The sequence below is a fragment of the Aureococcus anophagefferens genome, assembly GCF_000186865.1.
Source record: "Aureococcus anophagefferens unplaced genomic scaffold AURANscaffold_10, whole genome shotgun sequence".
NCBI lineage: Eukaryota > Pelagophyceae > Pelagomonadales > Pelagomonadaceae > Aureococcus > Aureococcus anophagefferens.
Window position 1 is genome coordinate 124722 of NW_008705570.1, and position 18178 is coordinate 142899.

General features: G+C 72.0%; 6 protein-coding genes across 6 annotated transcripts; 2 read left to right on the forward strand and 4 right to left on the reverse strand.

Annotated features, from left to right (window-relative positions):
* Positions 1-1336: 1336 nt before the first annotated feature.
* On the reverse strand, positions 1337-2308 carry AURANDRAFT_3970 (hypothetical protein; the record flags this gene model as incomplete). Its single annotated transcript, XM_009038929.1, has 1 exon — positions 1337-2308. A coding segment is annotated over one exon (972 nt), but the record flags the coding sequence as incomplete, so codon positions are not given.
* A 5095-nt stretch (positions 2309-7403) lies between these two features.
* AURANDRAFT_64341 (hypothetical protein) lies at positions 7404-8285 on the forward strand (the record flags this gene model as incomplete). Its single annotated transcript, XM_009038955.1, has 1 exon — positions 7404-8285. One exon carries the CDS (start codon positions 7404-7406, stop codon positions 8283-8285), a length of 882 nt encoding a protein of 293 aa, XP_009037203.1.
* Positions 8286-8325: 40 nt separating this feature from the next.
* Positions 8326-9816, reverse strand: CDK1 (hypothetical protein; the record flags this gene model as incomplete). Its single annotated transcript, XM_009039229.1, has 4 exons — positions 8326-8989; positions 9058-9217; positions 9326-9628; positions 9780-9816. 3 exons carry the CDS (start codon positions 9615-9617, stop codon positions 8506-8508), a joined length of 936 nt encoding a protein of 311 aa, XP_009037477.1.
* Positions 9817-10601: 785 nt separating this feature from the next.
* AURANDRAFT_64343 (hypothetical protein) lies at positions 10602-12542 on the reverse strand (the record flags this gene model as incomplete). The annotated part of the gene is made up of 2 exons (XM_009039228.1): positions 10602-11309; positions 12120-12542. The coding sequence occupies 2 exons, from the start codon at positions 12540-12542 to the stop codon at positions 10602-10604; spliced, it is 1131 nt and encodes a 376-aa protein (XP_009037476.1).
* Positions 12543-12825: 283 nt separating this feature from the next.
* AURANDRAFT_64344 (hypothetical protein) lies at positions 12826-13553 on the forward strand (the record flags this gene model as incomplete). The annotated part of the gene is made up of 2 exons (XM_009038956.1): positions 12826-13071; positions 13167-13553. The coding sequence occupies 2 exons, from the start codon at positions 12826-12828 to the stop codon at positions 13551-13553; spliced, it is 633 nt and encodes a 210-aa protein (XP_009037204.1).
* Positions 13554-13882: 329 nt separating this feature from the next.
* On the reverse strand, positions 13883-17643 carry AURANDRAFT_64345 (hypothetical protein; the record flags this gene model as incomplete). The annotated part of the gene is made up of 4 exons (XM_009039227.1): positions 13883-13976; positions 14092-14155; positions 14217-14277; positions 14575-17643. 4 exons carry the CDS (start codon positions 17641-17643, stop codon positions 13883-13885), a joined length of 3288 nt encoding a protein of 1095 aa, XP_009037475.1.
* Positions 17644-18178: the final 535 nt, after the last annotated feature.

The following is an 18178-nucleotide window of genomic DNA, read 5'->3' on the forward strand; positions in this document are numbered from 1 at the left end:
GCGTCGGCCCGGGCGTCGGGTCTGGGGAGGGGGCGGGCGTGGGCTCCGGGGTAGGCTCCGGCGTCGTCGGCTTTGGCGACGGCTTGGGCGTCGGCTGGGCCGACGGCTTGGGCGTCGGCCTTTGCGAAGGCTTGGGCGTCGGTCTGGGCGTCGCCTCCGCGGTCGGCTTTGGCGTCGGCTTCGGCGTCGGGTCCGCGGGCTCCGGCGTCGGCTCCGGAGTCGGCTCGGGCGTCGGCTCGGGCGACGGCTCCGGGGTCGGCTCCGGCGACGGCTCCGGCGACGGCTCCGGCGTCGGGTCCGCCACAGTCGGCCTGGGCGTCGGGTCCGCAGGCTCCGGGGTCGGCTCTCGGGACGGCTCGGGCGTCGGCTCCGGCGTCGGCTCCGAAGACGGCGCTCGGGTCGGCGCGTGGCACTCGTAGCCGTCGTTGCAATCGCAGTTGTCCGTGCCAAAGTCGCAGTTGTCGTCCTCGTCGCAAACGCCGTCGTAGGCGTACTGGCACGAGTTGCCGCCCTCGCCCTCGCAGTCGGCGACGTCCGTGCCGTAGGCACAGAACTCACCCTCGTCGCACTCGCCGTCGTCGGTCCAGTCGCACGTCTCGTCGTCGCCCTCGTAGATGCTGTCGAAGCTGAGCCAGGACTCGATCACATTTTCTTCGTACCACCCGTTCCACCTGTCCCTCCACGTCGCGTCGCACAGTTCCCCGTTGCAGTCGCACAGGCCCTCGTCGTCGCAGTCGCAGTGGTTTACGCACCAGCCGTCCGGGTCCGGGTCCTGGTCCCAGGGCGTGCCGCAGCAGAAGTCGACGTCGCAGACGTAGTTGTCGTCGTCGTCGACGCCGCAGTAGATGCCCTCGTCCGCGCAGTACGGCACGTCGTCGTCGCTCTCGTCCTCGCTCTCGTCGGCGTCCTCGTCGTCGCTCTCGTCCTCGCTCTCGTCGGCGTCCTCGTCGTCCCAGGAGCCATCGTCATAGTTGTCCCAGTAGCCGTCGTCAAAGTCGTCGTTGTGGTTCAGCTGCCGCCGCGCCGGCAGCGCGCGCACGCGCTCCGCGGCCGCGCGCTGGGGCCCGGCCGCGCAGAGGAGCAGCCTCAGGGCTGCCATCCTCTTTTCCCTTTGAACTAATTGATTTCTATCCTGATACAATGAAGATTGGAAATCAAAATTAGGACGAAAGCACGCGGACGTCCGGCGAGACACGCGATGGACATGTAATCAGCGCGGACCGCGCCCCCCGATTATATCGTCGGGTGGATCTCCGGCTACACTACGAATTGTTTTTTAGTCCATCGAAAATCCGACGACGTTCTCCGGGTTGAGCGCGATGTCGAACGCCGCGGCGAGGGCCGCCTTGGACGTGAAGAGCGGGATGTCGATGCGGTTGAAGCACGTGTGGCTGCGTGGATAGACCGCGCTCGAGAGGTCGACGCTCGTCAGCGTGAAGGGCCGCCGCGCCCCGTCTCTCCCCATCAAGTGGTCGAAGCCCTGCACGGGCACGCGGCTCGTGCCCGTGCACCACTGGAGCAGCAGCGCGAGCCGGTCGTCGTCCCAGGTCTCCACGGTCTCCCAGAACCAGGCGACGACCTCGTGCGCCTCCCTCTCCCGGGCGAAGGCGCCCTTGTAGACCGTGGACCGCCTCCAGTCGGCCACGTCGATGTCCGGGTGGCCGCAGAGCGCGAGCTCCAACTCCCGCGCCGACAGCAGCATGCAGAGCTCCTTGGGCGCCACGGCGAAGACGCCCCCCAGAAAGGCCCGCAAGCCCCCGGCGCAGACGTCGAAGACGCGCTCGCGCAAACGCGCGGCGAGGAACGCGTCGACGTTCGTCCCGTCGACCTCGAGGTCCCGGCCGCCGGGGACGAGGTCCTTGGTGACGACGGCGCCGAAGCTGATGTGCTCGATGGAGAACGTGAGGCAGAGCGTCTCGACGAGCTCCGGGTCCATGGTCCGCAGCTGGTCGAGGCTCTTGAACAGCTCTTTGTCCACTAATTCCAGATCGCCGAGGGCCACGGGCTCGGACGCGATGTGCTTGAGGATGACCATGTTCAGGTGCGCGTTCGCGAAGTGGTGGCCCTCGAGCAGGGCCTTGCCCAGCAGCTTGCCCGCGAACGCGAACCACGCCGCCGCGTCCGCCATGACGAGGTCCGCGTCGTCGTCGTCGGCGATCTGGTACGTCAGGTTCTCCGACGACCCGACCTTGAACAGGCCCAGGTTCGCGTCGAAGAGCGCCGCCGAGGCCAGCTGGAAGAACTCCCGCGACAGGCCGCCCGCGTCCAGGCCGTCCTCGCCGCGGAACTTGACGAAGAAGGGCTCGCGCCACCGGTGGTTCGGCAACTTCCCCAAGAGCGCGAAGGCGTCCGCGAGGAGCCGGCTCCGGTCGACGACGAACTCGACGCGCCCGACCTCCCAGGACACGCGGAGCGCGTCCATGCCCTTGCGGAAGGCCGCGACGCGCTTGGAAAACGTCCGCGTCTCCTCGAGCGCGGCCGCGACGTCGTCCGACGGCTTCCAGAGGCCGTCGACGGGCTCCGACGCCCGGGCGAAGGTCAGCGCGCCGTCGACGCCGTAGCGCTGGACGAAGCTCATGTCCAAACCCCGCCAGACGACGGAGCCCGTGCCGTCGTCGCGCCACGTGAACCGCCGGCCCTTGGCCCGGCGGTGGAACGATTCCGTTTCCGCGAGGCGCCGCGACGTCTCGGCGGAGAGGCGCCGCGACGGCTCGCGCGTCAGCACGACGTCCTCGACGGCGACGACGGCGCCCTCCTCGACGTCCGCGAAGCGCACCTCGGGCTTCCGGGCCCTCCGCCGCGCGGCGACGGTCGCGGCGACCGCGATCGCCAGGACGACGGCCGCCGCGACGGCGACGTAGGCCATGGCGCCGTCGAGCGACGCCGTGCTCGCGCCGCCGGAGTCGTCGTCCGCATCCGTCGCCGTCGGCGCGGCGCTCGGCGGCCGCGTCCGCGTCTCCCGCGTCGTCGCCACCGTCGACTCGGTCTCGATGAGCGCCACGGACGCGTCGACGTCGACCGTCGCGTCATATTCCAACGCGTCGCCGAAGGCGCCCGACGCGACGGCGTCGGTGAGCTCGTCGACGTAGCCGTCGTTGAGCGCCGCGGCTTCGTCGTCGTCCGCGGCCACAAAGGCCACGGTGAAGTCGACGCGCGCGGCCGCCTCGGACAGCCGGCGCCGCCGCCGCGCGGCCGCGACGCCGTCGACCGTGACGTCGTCGGCCGACGGCACGAGGGGCACGGACGCGGCGACGGCCTCGGCGAAGGCGGCGACGGCCGCCGCGTCCGACGCGAACGTCGCCGCGTCGACGCCGGTGAGGACGACGCTCGACGAGCTCGCGACGACGACGACCTCCGCGAGGAAGGCCGTCGGCGCGCGCGTCGGCCGGGGCGTCGGTTCCGGGGTCGGCGCGGGGGTGCCTTCGGGCGCCACGGCGCCCAGCGCGGTCGTCGGCGCCGCGAGGGGCGCGAGCGTCGGCGCGGCGGGCGCGTGGGGTTTTGGCGCGGGGGTCGGTCGCGGCGTCGGCTCGGGCGTGGGCTTCGACGACGGCTCGGGAGACGGGGGGGACGACGGCCGCGGCGTCGGCGCGAACGTCGGCCGCGGCGTCGGCGCGAAGACGGGCGTCCCGGTGGGATTGCCGGGCGTCGCCGTGGGCGACGGCGTGGGCTCGGGCGTCGGCGACGGGCTCGGGCGGTACGACGGGGTGGACGTCGGTCGATAGGTCGGCCTCGGCGTCGGCCTCGGCGAGGGCTCCGGCGAGGGTCCCGGCGTCGGCTCCGGCGAGGGCTCGGGCGAGGGCTCCGGCGAGGGCTCGGGCGTCGGCGCCGGCGTCGGCCGCGGCGTGGGCGCCGCCGAGGGCTCCGGCGTCGTGGGCCGCGGAGTCGGCGCCGTCGTCGGCCAGGCGCAGGCGTCGTGGTCCCCCGGGCAGAGGCCGTCGCCGGCGTTCGGCGGGCGGCAGGAGCCGTCGGACCTGACGCAGAGGACGCCGTCGTCCTCGCCGGCGCCGTTGACGTAGCTCGCGCAGCCGCACGCGAGACCGAGGGTCGCGCGCGTCGGCGCGATCACCGGCGCGGCCGTCGGCCGCTGCGTGCAGCCGCAGCTCAGCGCGCAGGCGTCGACGGCGACGGCCCCGTCCTCGCCGACGACGCCGCAGCGCGTCGCCGGGTAGGAAGCGACCCACGCGCAGTCCTTCCAGGGCTGGTCGCGCTTGTGAAAGGTCGCGTCGTCGCGGCACCAGCCCGTCGGCGCCGGCGAGGGCGCGGGCACCGTCGGCCGCGGCGACGGCGCGGGCGTCGGCTCGGGCGACGGCGCGGGCGTGTAGCTCACCTGGAAGTCGCGGGAGTCGGCGATCGTCGCGTCGTCCGTGCAGGCGATGGTCATCGTGTAGGCGTCGGCGTCGACGTCGGCGAGCACCTGGGACGTCGCGGCGCCGTCGTTCGCCGTCGTCCGCGAGTACGTTTCCACGCCCGCGGAGCTCACGGCGGAGACGGCGATTGTCGCGCAGGCGTCGGCGTCGCCGCGGTAGTCCCAGCGCAGCTCGCAGCGCGCCTCGGCCACGCAGGTCCAGCCGTCGCCAAAGGCCGTGATGCGCAGGAAGGACGCCGTCGGCGCGAACGTCGGCTCGGCCGTCGGCGCGGGCGTCGGCTCGGGCGTCGGCTCCGGCGACGGCTCGAGCGTGGGCTCCGGGGTGGGCTCGGGCGTGGGCTCCGCGGACGGGTCGGGCGTCGGCCCGGGCGTCGGGTCTGGGGACGGGGCGGGCGTGGGCTCCGGGGTAGGCTCCGGCGTGGGCTCCGTCGACGGCTCCCACGTCGTCGTCGGCTTTGGCGTCGGCTTGGGCGTCGGCTGGGCCGACGGCTTGGGCGTCGGCCTTTGCGAAGGCTTCGGCGTCGGTCTGGGCGTCGCCTCCGCGGTCGGCTTTGGCGTCGGCTTCGGCGTCGGGTCCGCGGGCTCCGGCGTCGGCTCCGGAGTCGGCTCGGGCGTCGGCTCGGGCGACGGCTCCGGGGTCGGCTCGGGCGACGGGTCGGGTTGGGTGGGCTTGGGCGTCTCGACCGTCGGCTCCGGCGTGGGCTCCGGCGTGGGCTCCGGGGTCGGCTCGGGCGATGGCTCGGGCGTCGGCTCCGGAGATGGCGCGTGGCACTCGTAGCCGTCATTGCAATCGCAGTTGTCCGTGCCCGGGTCGCAGCGATCGTTCTCGTCGCATTCGCCGTCGTAGGCGTACTGGCACGAGTTGCCACCCTCGCCCTCGCAGTCCGCGACGTCCGTGCCGTAGGCACAAACATAGCCCTCGTCGCACTCGCCGTCTTCGGTCCAGTCGCACGTCTCGTCGTCGTCCTCGTCCTCGTCCTCGTCCTCGTCCTCGTCCTCACCGAAGGTGTTGTCGAAGCTGAGCCAGGTCTCGATCTCGTTTTCGTCGTACCATGCGGGATATCTGTCCTTCCACGTCGCGTCGCACAATTCCCCGTTGCAGTCGCACATGCCCGCGTCGTCGCATTCGCAGTGGTTCAAGCAGCAGTCGGACACTTCCTGGTCCCAGGGCGTGCCGCAGCAGAAGTCGACGTCGCAGACGTAGCGATCGTCTTCTTCGTCGAAGCCGCAGTAGATGCCCTCGTCCGCGCAGTACGGCACGTCGTCATCGCTCTCGTCATAGTAGTAGTCCTCGTCCTCGTCGTCCGAGGAGCCATCGTCATAGTAGTAGTCGTAGTCGTCGTAGTCGTCGTGCTCCAACCTTCGCCGCGCCGGCAGCGCGCGCACGCGCTCCGCGGCGGCGCGCTGGGGCCCGGCCGCGCAGAGGAGCAGCCCCAGGGCTGCCATGCTCTCGAGCAGCCCGACTGCGCCGCGTTTTCCCAGAGCTAAAATTTCAGGTGCAACTTTCCCCAACTTGAAGCGGCGCTAATTACTCCGGGCCCTCGTCGGCCTTGCCCGCGCGCTGGGACGCGCGCTTCTGGGCGTTGCGGTTGAAGGACGCGCGCATGGACGCGCGCTTCGGCGGCGGCCGCGGCTTGTTGCGCGCGACGAGCGAGCCCGCGACGTTCGACTGGCCGAGCGTCGGCGTCACGACGGTCTCGAAGGACGACTCCGACTGGTTCTCGAGCAACCCGAAGGCCGTCGCGGGCCAGACGGGCTTGGGCGTCGACGTCGACACGCTCGGCGGCCGCGGCGCCTTGGCGAGGCCGAAGCCCGGGAACTTCCAGCGGAGCTTGCCCTCGGGCGCCGTGTGGCGGCTCCACGCCGCGGAGCAGTCGAGGCGCGGCGACGCCGGGTCCTCGGGGTCCAGCGCCGGCGCGGCGTCGCCGCCGTCGCGCAGGCCCGGGAAGCGGTGCTGGAGGTAGCCGAGGCGCAGCTCCGCCTTGTCGTCGGCGCACGGCTTGAACGTCAAGACGAGCTTCGCGCCGTCGCGGATCTTGTAGTGGCGCATGGTCTTGTCGTCGTGGAGCTCCGCGCCGCGGTAGGACAACACCTGCAGCTCCACGGGCGCCTTACGGCCGAGCTTGCCCAGGCTCCCGACGACGTGCTGCTTCATGACGCCCACCGTCGTGCCGTCGTGCGCGCTCATGAGCTGCGTCCACGGGTTCGTCGCCGGGCAGCGGCACAAATTCGTCGACCGGCTCTCGACCTTGAGCGTCATGGCGTTCCCGAAGGCGAAGCTCAGGCGCCGGTTCGCCATGCGCAGGCTGCCCTGGAGCTTGCTGCTGAGGCCGTAGGAGCCGCGGCGGACCTCGCCGTTGGAGTCCGTCGTCTGCGGCCGCGACCCGCTCGGGCTGCCGCCCTGCATGGACGACCGCCGCGCGCCGCCCTCGAGCGACGCGCGCCGCACGCCGCCGCCGCCGCGGGCCGACGAGTGGTGCGACGCCTGCGACGGCTGCGCGCTCGGCGGCTTGGGCTGTTTGCCCCTGTGCGTCGGGTCCTTGCTTCCTAACGTCGAGATGGAGCCGTCGTCCTCCTCGATGGCCGCGCGCATGGTGCCCGTCTTCGCCTTGGCCAGCATCATGTTCGCGCGCTCGCCGCCCTTGAAGACGCGCGACGACTGGCGCCGCCCGCCCGCGGGGCTCGCCGCGCGGCCGCCGCCGCCGTCCTTGCCGCCGACGAGGCCGCCGATCGCGCCCATCTTGGCGCCCTCGGGGACGCCCATTGCTTTTGAGCGTCGAGGTTTTACGGTGTGCAACGTTGAGTGCCGTGTGAACGCACGAGAAGAGGGCTGCCCATTGCCACGAGACGCGTTTCGCCTCGGCTCTCCCGGGGTATTGAAGGTAAAGGAGCATCCACTCAAGTAGTTGCCGTAGGCGATCGCAATATAGGCGCTCGCGTCCTCGCAGCCACCATGTCGTCGACGGAGCTGAAGAAGGACAAGAAGAAGAAGCAGAAGAAGCAGAAGAGCAACCAGTCGAGCGTCGACTTCTGCATCATGGGCGCCGACGGCAACGTCAAGGAGGTCGTCAAGAAGAAGAAGCGCGACGCCTCCGGCAAGGTCAAGGAGGCCGCGCCGGAGCCCGCCGACGCGGCGCCGGCGCCGCCGAAGGCGCCGCTGAGCGCCGAGGAGAAGGCGGCGAAGCGGGCGCGCAAGGAGGCGAAGCGCGCGAAGCGCGAGGCCAAGGCCGAGAAGCGCGCGGCCGCGGCGGCCGCCGCGAAGCCCGCGGCCGCCGCGCCCGCGGCGGCGAGCGCCCCGGCGCCCCGGGGCGCGGCGCGCGCGTCGAGCGCGTCGAACCCGTCCGGCGTCACGCGCCTCTTCGTGGGGAACCTGCCCTGGAGCATCACGGACGACGAGCTCGCGAGGGCGCTCGGCCGCGAGTCGCTGCCGGTGATCAAGTACATCACGGACAAGGAGAGCGGCAAGTTCTACGGGTCGGCCTTCGTCGACGTCGGCGGCGACGCCGCCGCCGCCGCCGCGGCCGTCGCGCGGAACGGCGACTCCGTCGGCGGGCGGCCCATGAAGGTGGCCTACGCGCCGCCGCGGCCGGGCGACGTCTGGCCGCCCGTCGCCGGCGACAGCAACGCGCGCAAGGGCACGACGCCCCGCGAGCGCACGCCGCGGCCCGAGGGCGGGAGCCACAAGCTCTTCATCGGCAACATCGCCTACGAGGCCACGGACGACGACGTCGCCGCGGTCTTCAAGGACGTCGCGCCCGAGGGCCTCAGCGCCGTGCGCTGGGTCACGCACAAGGACACGGGCGACTTCAAGGGCTGCGGCTACCTCCAGTTCCACACCGTCGAGCAGGCGGACGCGGCCGTGGAGCTCAACGGCGCGAAGCTCCACGGCCGGCCCATCCGCCTCGACTACGCGACCTAGGGCGCGCGCGGCGGCTAAGTGGCGCGATCCGCGGCGTAGTCGTAGCGAATATTAAAGCGAGGCACATACACGGGAGGGGCGCCGAGTCCACGTCGGCGCCCGGTCCGCGGCGGTCCGCGGTTGTTTTTTTCCGGAGCGCGCGTCCGCCTGCCGTCGAGGCGGCGGCGCGGCGCTCCCACATAGGTTTTTTTTTTGGTGTCGGTCCGGGGTCGCCGCGGCGTCAGCCGAGCGCGGACGTCGACGCCGCGAAGCGGTGCTTGTCGAGGCGCGGCGGCCGGAAAAAGGGGTGGTCGAGGGCCTTGCGGCAGGTGATGCGCTTCGACGGCGCGTAGGTGAGGAGGCAGGCGACGAGGTCCAGCGCCTCCGCGCCGCCGCTCGGCGACGCGGGGCCGAGCTCGGGGACGGCGCAGTCCCAGCGCTGCGCGTGCCACTTGGGGAACTCGGCCTTGTAGTTGGGCAGCTGGGACACGCCCGGCCAGACGTGGTCCCCCGGCGTGCCGCAGACGCGGAAGATGCGGAAGAGCTCGTCGATCTCGCTGTCGCCGGGGAAGAGCGGCCGGCTGCTCGCCATCTCGCAGAAGATGCAGCCGATGGACCAGATGTCCACGGGCGTCGAGTAGTGCTCCGCGCCGAGCAGGATCTCCGGCGCGCGGTACCAGAGCGTGATGACCTCGTGCGTGTACGCGTGCCGCGGGCTCGAGAACCTGGGGGCGGGCGCGTTCGAACGCGGAGGGGGCGAAAAGGGCGGTCCCGGGACGCCGCGAAGGCGTACGCCCGCGCGAGGCCAAAGTCCGCGAGCTTCAGCGTGCCCGCGCTGTCGAGCAGCAGGTTCTGGGGCTTGAGGTCGCGGTGCAGGACCCGGCGCTCGTGGCAGAACGCGACGCCGCAGAGGATCTGGTACACGAAGGACGTGCAGACGCTCATGTCGAGGCCTGCGCGGCGGTGACGGTGGCGCGGTTTCCCGGGAACGTCGCGGGCGCCCCCGACCCCCCCGCATCGCCCGCGCGCGGGCCCCCCGTCGGATACGCGGGGCGACGCGCCTCGGCCCGCGCGCGCGTCCATGTAGTGCTTCAGGTCCTGGTCGAGGAACTCGAAGGCGAGGAAGAGCTTCGAGTTGACGTAGACGACGTCGTGGAGCGCGACGATGTTCGGGTGGCTCAGCTCCTTGAGGAGGCTGATCTCGCGGATCGCCGTCGCGGGGACGCCCTCCTCCTCGTCCGCGAGGCGGATCTTCTTCAGCGCGAGGATGCTGTTCGTCCGCACGTTGCGCACCTTGTAAACGACGCCGTAGGTGCCCTCGCCCACCTTCTCCACCTTCTCGTACTTCTCCATGGCGCGCGCACCTGCGTTGGCGAGGCGTCTGGATACACGGGTCGAAAACTCGCCGACGGCGACGCGCGCGGCTGGCGCGCGGCGCCGGGGGCTGGAATATCTGTTCAAACGGGTCCAGGGGAGGGGACGCGCTGGGTTTTGGGGCTGGACGCTGCGTCGAACGCGGCCGTACGCCACTACGTCGCGCGACCTTGCCGCCGACTCGCGCCAAAGCTCGAAAGCCCTCGGATCTTGCTCGCTCGGCCGAAACTTTTGTCCGACATTGACTTCTTCAACATAGATCCTATGAGACGATGGCAGCCCGCTATCGTCGTCCTAGCACTCCTCCTCACCGCGCATGCGCGCCGCCGCGGCGCGCTGCGGCCGCACGCGAAGGCGTTGACCCGCACGGGCCGCACGGTCTACTACGAGGTCGTCAAGTCGAAGCCGCGGCAGCCCGGCGACCGGCACAACCAGGGCGGCGTCCGCGGCCGCCCGATACTCCGGAACTCGACGTGGATGGAGGTGGCCCACACGCGCGACGCGCGGGACCTGCTCGGCCGCGAGTCCGCGTCGCTCTGGATGTACCGCGCGCGCGAGGGCAAGACGCGCGTGTGGTACGAGACGGGCCCGACGCTCGCGAGCTCCCCCGGCGTCCAACAGCCCAACAAAAAAGATCGCACCCGCGTAGGAGTGCGCGGACACGGTGGACCTCGCGGCGTACGTCAACGCGACCTACTACGACCCGCGCGACTACACCTCGAAGCTCCGGCTCTTCGTGGACGCGACGCCGGCGCTCCTGGGCCGCGGCGTCGAGACGGTCGTCTTCACGTCCCACCTCGACGCGTGCTGCGACCGGCGGCTCCACGAGGTCATCGCCCTGCGCGGCGGCGACGCCGGCGCGTGCCCCGCGTCGCCGCGGTTCCGGTCGGGCGCGAACGAGACCGCGCTGCGCGCGTGCGCGTGCGCGACGCCCGCGTCCGTGTGCTAAGTTTAAAGGGGTGCCTACTTGTGGGCGTACTTCTCTTCGCCGTAGTCGTCGTCGTCGTCGTACTTGCCCTCGCCGTCGTCCGGCGGCGGCGCGGAGTCCGGCGGCGGCGGCGCGTCGGAGTCGTCGAAGTTCGCCGCCGCGAAGTCCTCGTCGCCGATGAGGGACCCGGACACGCCGTAGGTCCGGAAGCCGCCGACCTTCTTGAGGAGCTTGGACCGCTGGAGCCGGCTCTCGACCTTGAGCTCCTTCGTGAGGTCCGCGTCGGTGATCTCCGCGAGCATGGACCCGTCGAGGCGGCTCTGCTGGGCCGCCTCGACGATGGACGGCAGCTCGATGCTCTCGAGGAGCGCGCAGACCTCGTCGACGTTCAGGCTGCTCAGCGCGCGCGTCCGCTCGACGCCGCGCACCGGCTCGAGCAGGTCCACGGGCACGCCCTTCTTGTCCACGAACTCCTTCACGTGCGAGATGAGGTTCACGCGCTGCACGTGGCTCGCCATGCCCAGCTCCCCCTCGAGGTCCTTCTCCGTCTTCAGCGCCGCCAGGACGACGCCGTCGACGCCGAAGCGCTGGAAGCTGCCCACGTGCTTGTCCAGTCCCAGCTGGCAGAGCAGGTAGCCCACCTCCTGGGACGTGAGCGCGCTCAGCTCCTTCCGCTTCGTCGCCACGGACATGGACGTCCGCACGTCGTGCGACATCGCGCGCGACGAGCGCCGCGGCCCGTTCTCAAAGACCGGCCGGGGCAGCGGTGCTGTTGTTGAGGCCAGCGCTGCCGCAGAGCTCGAGGCGCCGCTGACACAGGAGCACACCACGATGCGCTGCTTCATCCTGTCCGCGCTCGCCCTGGCGGCCTCCGCGCTGCAGGCGCCGTCGCGCGTCGGCGCCCCCGCGACGTCGTCGGCGCCGTCGCCCGTGTCGCGCTACGCCAGCGAGACGTTCCGGTCGACGAGCGTCAAGATGAACATCTTCGGCAACAAGCAGCGCGAGGAGGAGGCCGAGGCCGCGCGCCTCGACGCGGAGCAGGAGGCGCTCAACCAGCGGTGGGCCAAGGAAACGATGCAGGAGACCGCGCGGACCGGCGTCCGTCTCTTTCGGAGGGAGCGCGACCGCGCCGCGCGGAGGCGATCGACGGACGACCCCGAAACCCCCTCGCAGCAACTGATGACCATCTTCGGCGTCGGCACGTCCCTGCCCGTCATCTACCTCATCTACCTCGCCTTCGCCGTCGACGACTCCGTGGACTTGGACGGCACGGGCATCTACTAGGCGCGCGAAAAGACGCGGCCCGCCGGAGCGCGGCCGCGTAGCGCGCGCTCTAGGACAAAAAAACCATGCTCTCGACATCGAAAAGAGCAACACGCGTTAGTACAGGGGCATGGGGGTGACGTCCACCGGCGCGATACAGTCGCGCCGCCGGGCCGGGCGCGCGCGTCGCGGGCCTCGGAGCGCGTCCGCGCTGGCGGAGCGCGCGCGCTCCGAGGCCCGGGCCGAGCGCGCCCGGCAGGTCGAAAAATAATCATGTGAACTCAGGACACGGCGATGCGCTGCCGCTGGGCCGGCGGCGTGTGCGTGCCTCGGTCGCTGTCGTCGCCGCCGCCGGGCTTGGCGCGGTCGACCCCGTCGTCGGACTCGCGCGCGTCGTCCGTGACGCTGCGCACGAGGTGCTCGCCGGCGGAGGACCCCTCGCTGGCGTCGTCGGACGAGCTCGACGAGGACAACAGCAGCGTGAGGCTGTGCTCGGGCGTCGCGAGGCTCGTGTGGTCCGTCTGGACCTCGATGGACCGCTGCTCCGTGCGGAACGCGCAGAGGTGGCCGCTCTTGGGCAGGCCGCAGCGGCCGCAGCGGTAGGGCCGCCGCGGCTTGTGCGCGCGCTTGTTCGCGCCCTTCCCACCGGCACCCTTAGGCGCCGACGCCGCGTCGATGAGGCTCAGCAGCCCGTCGGCAGCCCCGGTCTCCATGGCTGCTCAACGTGGAGCCGGCGGCCGCCGCCCGCAGCATCCAGCGTCGGCCGGCGCGGTGCGCAGCGTGTGCGCGCAGGCACGGCCGTTCGGCTGCGCGGCCGATGACGCGGCAGTGGCGCGGAGAGTCTGTGAAGGCTGGCAAATTTTTCTGTTCGGACTCCTTGTGCTGCCAATTTTATGCCTCGGCAAGGACGCAGCATCTTGGGAGCGTTGCCCTTCAAGAAAGACGCTGCCCCGCATCCCTAGCCATCCCTAGCCGACGAGAAGCCCGACCGCGAACATGCTCGCGTCGCTGCGTACGAGCGGCAAGGCGGCGTCGCCGCGCCGCGCCTCCAACGGCAAGGCGGCGTCGAACGTGCTGGCGACGGCGGCGCTGCAGCGCATGGAGCACGACCCCGACATCAGCGCCGAGCGCGACGGCACGCGCGCCGTCGCCGCCGGCGGCGCCGCGCCGAAACGCGTCCCGCTCAACGTCGTGAACCAGTCCCATCGGGCCAACGCGGCGACGGCCGCGCTCGCGGCCGAGGTCGGGTTGCCCAAGCTCCTCGCGTTCACGACGAAGTTCTACGAGAAGGCGCGCGCCGGCGCGCGATTTCGAGGCCGCGAAACGCGCGATCGTAGGCCTTCGCGGACCCGCAGCTGGACCCGTTCATCCGCGACCACGGCGACCCCCACGGCCAGCGCTTCGCGAACTGGATCTTCGAGAAGATGGGCGGCGGCCCGGTCTGGACCGAGGAGCGGAAGACGCGGGCCGTGTGCCCGTTCGCGAGCCGCGGCCACGAGTTCGAGACGCCCCACGACCGGTCCTCCGCCCACTTCGCCGCGTGGCATTCGCCGAAGCGCGACCCGAGCGAGTGGGGCGACCACTTCCAGCTCGACGACTGCCGGGTGTGGATGCGCCTCCACTTCTGGGCCGCGCGGGAAACGGGCATCTTCGACGACCACCCGGCCTTCGCCGCGCGCGCCGGCGTCCGATCTTCTTCAGCGGCGGGGGACACCTTGGTATAGGACTACTACGTGCGGCTCATCGGCCACTTCGTCTCCGTCTACGAGCGGACCGCGCCGCCGTTCGCTAGAGAGTCGGCGCGCTGGTCCGCGGACCCGGCCCAGGTCGCGGACTACGTCGCGACGAAGCGCATGAAAGGCGTCGTCGACGCGCCGCTCCGGGACGCGCTCGCGCGGCTCCCGGCCGAGGAGCGCGCCTACACGGGCTCCGGCGCGGGCCGGCGCCTCTGGCCCTACGAGCTCTAAAGGGAAACTGGGGCTTTAAGCAGGGTCGGTCCGTGCGGAGGGGCAGCGCCGGCCGGCGCGCCTCGGCTCTCCGCGCCGGCTGTCGCCTACTTCTCCTTGCACGCCTTCCAGCACGCGCTGTCGAACAGGTTGCAGTCCGGGCAGGACCACGGGTAGGGCTTGGCGCGGATCTTGAGGTGCCTGCGGGGCGCGGCACATTGAGTCGTCGCGCGAGACGGGGACGGGGGGCGGCGCGCCGCGAGCGGGTCCGATCCGGTCCGGGCCGAGGCGGAAGGTTTCGACGCGGCGCGCGGACGACATGGCCGGGGTGTGGCTTTCGTGCGGGTGCGCGAGGTGGTTGAGCTCCGTGATGACGACGTCTGCGCGGTGGGGGGCGGGGTGAGCGCGGGGGGCGCCGCGCGGGGCTCCGGGGCGGCGCACAGGTGCCGAGCGTGCCGCTGAAGGCGAGCGCGCCGTAGGAGTACTTGACCCACTTGGACATCTCGACGGCGGCTTCCGCGGCGTCGTGGCCGCCCATCCGGCGGACGGGCGCGCGGAGCGCCGGGGCGACGACACGGGAGGCTGCGCGGGCTGCAAACATGCTGCCTGTCGATCAAGGACCGCCCAAATCTCTCGACGGAAGACCGCGTCCGCCGGCTCGAACGGACGTCGGACGCCTCCGTACGCGTCCGGACGCGCCGGACGACGCGCACTCGAAAACACACCGAAAAAAAACCGAGGCGCACGTCTCTTAGTAGCGCGCGGATCGTCGTCCTTGCTAGGCGAGGGCCCCCGTGACGACGCAGCCCGGGTTCGCGGGCGTCTTGTTGACCAGCGCGCCGAGCTTGAAGACGCCCGTCTCGCCCGCGGCGCCGAGCATGGCGACGGCCTTGTCGACGTCGCCGGGCTTGAGCACGAGCACGAGGCCGACGCCGCAGTTGAAGGTGCGGAGCATCTCGTCGTCGGGCAGGCCGCCGCACGCGGCCCGGAGCCACTTGAAGAGCGGCGGCAGCGCGAAGGGCGCGCACTCCGCGGCGAGGTGGTCCGGGAGGCAGCGGGGCAGGTTCTCCGTGAGGCCGCCGCCCGTGATGTGCGCCGCGCCGAGCAGCTCCACGCCGCTCAGCGCCGCGATCGTCGACGCGTAGAGCCGCGTCGGCGCGAGGAGCGCGTCCGCGAGGCTCCCGACGTACTCGGGCGCCGCGGCGTTGAGCGACGCCGCCGACGCGCTCAACAGCGCGGTCGCGTCGCCCGCGGCCTTGGCGTCGGCCTCGCGCTGGAGCGCCTTGCGGACCAGCGAGAAGCCGTTCGCGTGGACGCCCGACGACGCGACGGCGACCAACTGGTCGCCCGGCGCCATGCGGCCGCACTTGGGGAGCATGTCCTTGCGCCGTAAAGCGCCCACGGCGAAGCCCGCGACGTCGTAGTCGCCCGCGCCGTAGAGGCCCGGCATCTCCGCGGTCTCGCCGCCGACGAGCGCGCAGCCGCTCTTCGCGCAGCCGTCGGCGACGCCGGCGACCAAATCGCCGCAGCGGCCCACGTCCAAACTGCCCGTCGCGTAGTAGTCGAGGAAGAAGAGGGGCTTCGCGCCCGTCGTGACGATGTCGTTGACGCACATGGCGACGAGGTCGACGCCGATCGCGCCGTCGTAGTTGACGCCGTCGGCGAGCTCGTTGCCCGCCTGGGCGAGCCGCAGCTTCGTGCCGACGCCGTCCGTGCCCGACACGAGGAGCACGTCCTCGCCCGCGTCGTCCGGGTCCGCCGCGGGGCCGAAGCCCGCCTTCTTCAGGTCGAATAAGGCGCCGAAGCCGCCGAGCGACCCCTCGCAGCCGGGGATCGCCGTCGCCTTGGCCAGAGGCTTGATGCGGTCCACGAGGGCGTTGCCCGCGTCGATGTCGACGCCCGCCGCGCGGTACGTCAGCGGCGCCGCGGGCGCCGCGGCCGCGTCGTCCGCGCGCGGCGCCGCGCGCGGCGCGAAGCGCGCGCCCGCGTCGCCGCGCTGGAAGGCGGCGGCGGCGGCGAGCAGGGCGGGCCCCTCGAGGGCCTGGACGCGCTTCTTCAGGTCCTCGGGCGCGTCCGCGGCCTCGACGGCGCAGACCTTCTGGACGACGACGGCGCCGCCGTCGACGTCGTCGGTGACGAGGTGCACCGTGCAGCCCGTCTCGGCCTTCTGCGCCGCGAGCACGGCCGCGTGGACCTCCAGATCCATGCCGCCGGCGAAGTCGGGCAGCAGGCTCGGGTGCACGTTGAAGCAGCGGCCGCGCCACGCGGCGACGAATTCCGGCGACAGGATCTTCATCCAGCCGACGCAGAGCACGAGCTCGACGCCCGCCTCGTCGAAGGCCGCCGTGAGCAGCGCGTCGTAGGCCGCGCGCTTCTCCTCCTTGGTGCCCGACGACGCCGGGGGCGCCTTGACGTGGACGCGGTTGCCGCATTTCGCCGCGCAGCGCTCCAGGATACCCGAGTCGGCCTTGTTCGAGAGCACGCACACCAACTCGGCGTTGGGGAAGGCGTCGGTGCCCAGGGCGTCGAGCAGCGGCTGCAGCGACGACCCGCGCGTCGACCCGAGGACGCCGATCTTCAGCGGCGCGTCCAAACACCGCCGCGCGATGTCGCCGCGGTAGCGCGCGCCCGCGAAGCGGACCTTGGCGGCGCCGGCGTAGGCGGCGCGCAGGGCCCCCTTGAGCTCCGGCGCGACGGCGCTGACGGCGACGACGCGGCCGCCGGACGTGACCAACGCGCCGTCCTGCAGCTTCGTGCCCGCGTGGAAGACCGTGACGCCCGGGAGCCGGTCCGCGTCGCGGACGCCGGACATGGCCAGGCCCTTGGCGTAGGACCGCGGGTAGCCCCCGGCGGCGACGACGACCGTCGCCGCGACGGCGTCGGCCCAGCGCACGGGCGGCAGCTCCGCCAGCCGGCCCGTCGCGCACGCCATCATGACCTCGAAGCAGTCGCTCTCGAGCAAGGGCAGCACGACCTGCGTCTCCGGGTCGCCGAAGCGCGCGTTGAACTCGAGGAGGCTCGGCCCGGACTCCGTGAGCATGAAGCCGCCGTAGAGGCAGCCGACGAACGGCCGGCCCTCGGCCTTGAGGCCCGCGACGGCCTTCGCCATGACGGCCTGGGCCTCGGCGAGCTGGGCGGCGGAGATCTGGGGCGACGGCGCGTAGGCACCCATGCCCCCCGTGTTGAGGCCCCGGTCGCCGTCGAGCGCGCGCTTGTGGTCCTGCGCGGGCGGCATGCACGCGCACGTCTCGCCGTCGCAGAAGGCCAGCAGCGAGATCTCGGGCCCGCTCATCTGCTCCTCGATGACCACCGTGTCGCCGGCGGCGCCGAAGCCGTGGTCGCCGAACATCTCGTCGACGGCCGCGAGCGCCGCGGCGCGGTCGCCCGCGGGCGGCACGAGGACGCCCTTGCCCGCGGCGAGGCCCGACGCCTTGACGACGACGTCGAAGCCGCAGCGCTCGACGTAGGCCCGCGCCTTGGCCTTCTCCGAGCTCGCGAAGGTCTCGAAGCGCGCCGTCTTGAGGCCCCGGCGCGTCATGAACGCCTTGGACCACGCCTTGGACGCCTCGATCTCCGCGGCCGCCGCGCTCGGGCCGAACGTCGCGACGCCGAGTGCGCGGCAGTCGTCGCAGACGCCGGCGACGAGGGGCGCCTCGGGCCCGACGACGACGAGGGCGACCTGCTTCTTCACGGCGAAGGCCGCGACGTCGGCCTCGGCGACGGACACGTTCATGACCTTGCCGCCCATGCTCGCCGTGCCGCCGTTGCCCGGCGCGGCGTAGATCTTCTCCACCTTGTCGCTCCGAGCGAGCGCCGTCACGATGGCGTGCTCGCGGCCGCCGCCGCCCACGACGAGGACGGAGACCATGGCTTCTGCACTTCTTGTTGCGCCCCGACCGACGCTATTGGTGCGCTCACGCTTTAAAATGAAGTGCCCGTCGATTGAATCGGCGAGGCAGACCTCAGCTTGTGGACATCGAGGCCATTGAAGCGCCGTCAGCAGGCAGTGCGACGCGCCGCAGCCGCAGCAGCACCGCCGAAACACCGCCGCTGCGACAAGCGCGCACCTGTGCTGCAGACGATGCCCGCCCTACTCCTCAAACTCCTCGCCTTGGCGGCCTGCGCGAGCGCGCTGCGCGTGACGCGCCGCGGCGCCCTCGCGGCGGCCCCCAAGCTCGGCGGCGCCGCCGCCGCCGCTGCTCTCCTCCCCGCGCCGGCCGTCGCCGACGAGGAGGTCAAGGCGACGGCGAATTCGCTGAAGCCGCTCTACCAGGCCGCGCAAAAGTTCAAGCTCACGCGGCGGTCGACGCCCGGCGAGGTCGCGGTGCCCGAGGCCTTCGAGCAGGGCATGGAGAGCCCGTTCATCGGGCGCTACACGGACCCGAACCACCCCGGCGGCTTCC